This window comes from Prinia subflava, unplaced genomic scaffold (assembly GCF_021018805.1).
Source record: "Prinia subflava isolate CZ2003 ecotype Zambia unplaced genomic scaffold, Cam_Psub_1.2 scaffold_58_NEW, whole genome shotgun sequence".
In the NCBI taxonomy this organism is placed as follows: domain Eukaryota; kingdom Metazoa; phylum Chordata; class Aves; order Passeriformes; family Cisticolidae; genus Prinia; species Prinia subflava.
Genome location: NW_026961065.1, coordinates 135,623 through 141,622, shown reverse-complemented (window position 1 = coordinate 141,622; position 6,000 = coordinate 135,623). Strand labels below are relative to the sequence as shown.

The window sequence follows — 6,000 nt, the reverse complement described above, 5'->3', positions numbered from 1 at the left end:
CTGGGATCCCTGTTACCGGGGCACACCAGGATCCCCATTACGGGGCTCACCGGGATCCCCATTACTGGCTCACCGCGATCCCCGTTACCGGGGCACACTGGGATCCCCCATTACCGGGCACACCGGGATCCCCAGTACCAGGGCACACCGGGATCCCCATTAACAGACACACTGGGATCCCCATTACCGGGCACACCGGGATCCTCATTACCGGGATCCCCATTACCGGGCTCACCAGGATCCCCCATTACTGGGCACACTGGGATGGATCCCCATTAACAGACACACCGGGATCCCCCATTACCGGGGCTCACCGAAATCCTCATTACCGGACACACCAGGATCCCCATTACCGGGGCAAATCGGGATCCCCGCTAATAGACACATCGGGATCAACCACTACCAGGGCACACGGGGATCCCTGTTAACAGACACAGCGGGATCCCCATTCCCGGGCTCACCGGGATCCCCCATTACCGGGGCTCACCGGGATCCCCATTCCCGGGCTCCCCGCGATCCCCATTCCCGGGCTCCCCGCGATCCCCATTCCCGGGCTCCCCGCGATCCCCATTCCCGGGCTCCCCGCGATCCCCGTTACCGGGGCAGCCCCGTCCCTCAGCCCCGCGGGAGGGGGGCGTGTCTCAGGGGAGAAGGGGGCGTGTCTCAGGAAGAAGGGGGCGTGTCTCAGGGAGAAGGGGGCGTGTCTCAGGAGAGGGGGCATGTCCGCGCGGGGCGTGTCCTTGCGCATGCGCACTCCTCTCCTCCGCTTACGCAACCCCCTCCCGCCGCCTTTCCCTCTCCCCCCCCCCTTCCCGCCCCCCGCGCGCGCTACGTGCGCGGCCGCGTGGCGCCGCCGCGCGCACGCGCACGCGCCGTCCCTCGTGCCTCCCTCCCTCTCTCTCTCTCTCTCTCCCTCCCTCCCTTCCCCCTCCCTCCCTCTCCGCTCTCCTCTCCCCCAACCGGGGCCGCCTCCAGCCGGGAGCGCGCGCGCGCCCCCGCCCCTCCCTCCTCCTCCTCATCTTCCTCCTCCTCATCCTCCTCCTCCTCATCCTCCTCCTCCTCCTCCGCTCCCGCCGCTGCTCCCTCCCTCCCTTCTCGGTGTGTCCGTGCGGAGCCGCCGCGTCGCCCTTCCCGCGCCCCCCCTCCCCTCCCCGCCCCCCCCGTTCGCCGCCGCCGCCCCGCCGGGGGGGGCGCAGCCCCGCACCCCCCGCGCTCCCGCCATGCCGGAGAAGCGGCCGTTCGAGCGGCTGCCCGCCGACGTGTCCCCCCTCAACTATGGGCTCTGCCTCAAGCCGGACCTCATCGACTTCACCTTCGAGGGAAAGCTGGAGGCCGCCGTGCAGGTAGGGCTGCCCCCCCCACATACACACGCTTCTTCCTCCTCATCCTCCCCTTCCTCATCCTCCTCCTCCCGCTCCGCCTCCAGGGGTCCCGCCAGCCTGCGGCCCCCGAGGGGACCCTCAGTGTCCCTCAGGGACCCCTCAATCCCCTCCCCACCCCCCCTCTCGCCCTCAGGGACCCCCTTTCCCCCTCAGGGGACCCCTGGCCCCCTCCCCAGCCGTGCCCTGAGGGGCCCCGCTGGCCGCGATCCCCCCGCGCTCAGCCCCGGGGCCCGCCCGGGCAGGTGCAGGGAGGCCCCTGGGGGCTCCCCCCGCGTCTCCTCGCTGCGTTTCCATTCAGGATTGGATCTACAACCCCCTTCCAAACCCCCCGAAACCCCTCCGGGACCCCCTACACCCATCCCGGCTCGGGGTGCTGGGGGGCTCCGCCCAGCCCCGCCGCGGCCCCCGCGGGCGGCTCCGGCCGGGCCGGGCCGGGCCGGGATGCGGGACAGCCCCGGAGCCTCCGGGATCCCCGGGATGTGCCCGGCCCAGATCCTCGGGATGTGCCCGGCCCGGATTCCCGGAGCCTCCGGGATCCCCGGGATGTGCCCGGCCGGGATCCCCGGGATGTGCCCGGCCCGGATCCCCCCGGAGCCTCCGGGATCCTCGGGATGTGCCCGGCCCGGATCCCCCCGGAGCCTCCGGGATCCCCGGGATGTGCCCGGCCCGGATCCCCCCGGAGCCTTCGGGATCCCCCCGGAGCCTCCGGGATCCCCGGGATGTGCCCGGCCCGGATCCCCGGGATGTGCCCGGCCCGGATCCCCGGGATGTGCCCTGCCCGGATCCCTCCGGAGCCTCCGGGATCCCCGGGATGTGCCCGGCCCGGATCCCCCCGGGATGTGCCCGGCCCGGATCCCCGGGATGTGCCCGGCCGGGATCCCCGGGATGTGCCCGGCCCGGAGCCCCCCGGAGCCTCCGGGATCCCCGGGATGTGCCCGGCCCGGAGCCCCCCGGAGCCTCCGGGATCCCCGGGATGTGCCCGGCCCGGATCCCCGGGATGTGCCCGGCCCGGAGCCCCCCGGAGCCTCCGCGATCCCCGGGATGTGCCCGGCCCGGACCCCCGGGACCCCTCGGGGAGCCCCCCCGTCCTGCGCTGCTCTGTGCTCTGGGGATGGATGGGTGTAGTAAGAATGGGCATTTTGCTGGAAAAAGCCGAATAAGCGATGAAAGGAGAAGTCCCCGCTGGGTGTGCGGCTGGCTGAGGGTAGGCCTCGGTGACATGGAGAGAGGCCGGGGATGAGCGCCGGGGAGAAAAGGTTTAAAGGTTTAAAGGTTTAAAGGTTTAAAGGTTTGCGGAACCCAAACGCCGCGGTTTTTTCTGCAAGGCGAGAAAAATCCTCCTCGCCGTGCTCGTGCTTCAGAGCCGGAACCAGTTCTGCGAAATCCTTCAAGTCTCTCTCAGTCATTCTCATTGGCTGCTCTGCCAAGATTTCCCGAATTTGCTTTCACGTCTTTTTTTTTTTTTTTTTTTTTTTTTTCTTCTTCCCTTGTGATTTGCAATAGGTACAGAATTATTAAGGGATAACTCTGTTTTTTTCTTGTTTTGCTTTTTGGTTTTTTTTGTTGTTTTATTCTCTGAAAATTAGATGGTCGCACAGAGAGCTTACAACAATATTTGAGGGAGATTTTTTTTTTTATTTTGAAGTCTTGAGATGCGAACCGATCTAAGCCTGGCTGTGATCAAGGGGTGGTTAAACCTGGTTTTAAAGCAGGTAATAAATGCAAAGAGGCAGTAAAACCTGCAGGATGTGAAGCACAGGTAGAGAGGAGGGCGAGTTCTTCCCAAGGCTGATGAGGAACCTTGTGACTTTGGGGACCTGCAGGAACCCAACCACACACGATATTAAAAAACTTAAATCAAAATAAGTTTGATCCTGCCTCAGGGATTTGATTCCACCCTGCTGCTGCCTTTTTGGGGTGAAATTTGAGAAATTCCCCATCCCTTCTGCTTTAATCCCTCCTATTCCTGTCCTGGCACCGAGGCTGTGGGGCTGTAAATGGGATCACTGAAATCATCCAGGTTAAAAATAACCCCGGGGGAAGGGCAGCAGAACCTTTTAAAGCTTTTTTTAAGCTTTTTGAAGCTTTTTGAAGCTTTTTTAAAGCCCGTGCCGAGGAGAGAGGAGCAGCAGGAGCTTGGCTGGGGTGTGGGGATACCCAGAGATTCCTCCTGGCTGGGAGCAGAGGGTTTTTATTTCTGTGTTTTGGGGCTTTGCAGGTTTTTATTTCTGTGTTTTGGGGCTTTGCAGGTTTTTATTTCTGTGTTTTGGGCGTTTGCAGGTTTTTATTTCTGTGTTTTGGGGGTTTGCAGGTTTTTATTTCTGTGTTTTGGGGCTTTGCAGGTTTTTATTTCTGTGTTTTGGGGGTTTGCGGGTTTTTATTTCTGTGTTTTGGGGGTTTGCAGGTTTTTATTTCTGTGTTTTGGGGGTGTGCAGGTTTTTATTTCTGTGTTTTGGGGGTTTGCAGGTTTTTATTTCTGTGTTTTGGGGGTTTGCAGGTTTTTATTTCTGTGTTTTGGGTGTCCAGGTGGGTTCCTGGAGCAGCATCTCCACCTGGAAATGTGGAATCCTGCTCTCCCCTGCCTCCACCGAGGGCTTGAGGAAAAGCAGTGATCCAGCCTGTAAAAAATCTCATTTTTTCACATCCTGGAGAGCAGAGCTGCTCTGGAGTTCCCACAGGAGAGAGGAGAAGGAAAAAAAAAAACCTAAAAAACCAAAACAAACCGCAGAGGGCGAGGTTTCTAAAGCAGATTTAAAGAATGTATCTTTATTTTGGATAACTTTTAACACCCTGAACCGAGGAGGAGCAGCAGGGAAAGGGCAGCAGGGCTGAATTCACCTGCCTGAGCCAATTTTGAGAGTTTTTCTGAGGCTGCCAAGTGCCCAAAACTCAGAGAAATCCCAAAAAAATGAGACTAAAACTGCTCTGCACCTTGATGGGGAGAGGAACAACCAGCTCACCCACAGGATGCTTTCTGTCCCAGGCTTGATGAACAAAAAATAATAATTTTCAGCATTTTTTATTGAGCTGGTCTGGAAAAATAAAATATTTGGGTGCTTTTGGGGTGAAATTAGTTCATGTTGGCATTTTTTAGTTGAACCAGAGGTCACCAGAGATTTTCTGTTTCCACTTTTGAGCTGCTGTAAACTCATCCAGGCAAAAATGGATTTATGTTAAAACACAACATTTTTGATTTTTGGGTGGGAAAACTCCCGAATAGCTCCTGTTGAAGATCCAGCTGTTGCTTTTTTAATACAAATTATTAATAATTGCCATAAAAATAAAAATAATAAAAATAATAAAAATAAATAAATAAATAATAGTAATAATAGTAATAGTAATAGTAATAATAATAATAATAATAATAATAATAATCCTCTGCTCCATCCCAGCTGGATAATTACAATAATCCACACTTAATAATTTCTGTCCCATGGGGTGAATTCTGAGGCTTTTTTACCAAAAAAAACCCCAACCCCAAACCAGGAAAAAGTTTTGGAAAAACTTGTTTGCTTTGATATTTGGCATTTTTAAGAGCAGAGTGGAATTAGTGTTTAGTCAAGGTATTACAAGTAAACACTTGATCATTCTTACTCCACTAATAGGATTTACAACCCTCCCTGGAGAATTTGGAGCTTTCAAACGCTAAAAAAAATAAAATAAAATTAAAAAAAAAAAAAAAAAAAATTTATATATATATTTTATACATATAAATATATAAATATATAAATATTTATATATATTTATATATAAATATATATTAAATATATATATTAATATATATATTATATATATTTTTATATATATTATTTATAGGTCTATATTATATATATAGACCTATAAATAACTTTAATAAACGTTGCCACTTGCATGGCAACTCCAGATAATCTTCAGAGGATAAAAAACCTCTGGTGATGCAAAAGATAAAGATTTCAAAGCCTGGGGAAAAAAAGGAGTGGGACCTGTTTGTCCCTGGGTGAAGGAATGATCCTGAAATTCTAATAAATTTAATCTTAATAAATTTAATTTCACAGCCCTTGTAGAAGTTCTGGAGGCTCTGGCAACCCCCATCTATTAAAATTTTGAGTGGTTACTTCAGATTTTTCCTAAAATTATTATTCCTAAATTCCTAAATTCCTATTATTTTTCCTAAAAAAATATAATTTTAATAATATCATTCGCGGCCACACGAAGACTTTTGAAGTTGTGTAACAATTACATAAACTGGCAGTAATAATTCTGTGATAATTCTCATTTATCACAGCTGAAAACCCCCCAAAAAATAAAAAATAACTCCAGAAATGAATTATTTCCCAAGGGAGCTGGGACAGAGGCTCCTGCTCACAGCCCTGGGATTGTCCCAACAATTTAATTTGATTTGTTGAGGGCGTGGGGATTCCTCTCCAGTGAAACTTCTTTTATTTTATTTTATTATTTTTATTTTTTTTACCAGCACGGGGCACTTGCATTGCTCAATGTCCGGGTGAAACATTTTATTTTATTTTATTTTATTATTCTTATTTTTTTTTACCAGCACGGGGCACTTGCATTGCTCAATGTCCGGGTGAAACATTTTATTTTATTTTATTTTATTTTATTTTATTTTATTGTATTGTAT

General features: G+C 52.3%; 1 protein-coding gene across 1 annotated transcript in view; it reads left to right on the top strand.

Moving 5' to 3' along the window:
* Window positions 1-1,169: 1,169 nt before the first annotated feature.
* NPEPPS (aminopeptidase puromycin sensitive) overlaps window positions 1,170-6,000 on the top strand; it is a 50,997-nt gene continuing 46,166 nt past the window's right edge. Inside the window, exon 1 of the mRNA XM_063425190.1 lies at window positions 1,170-1,343. Coding sequence (XP_063281260.1) covers window positions 1,221-1,343 — 123 coding nt within the window. The 5' untranslated portion in view covers window positions 1,170-1,220. The remainder of the gene's footprint in view (window positions 1,344-6,000) is intronic.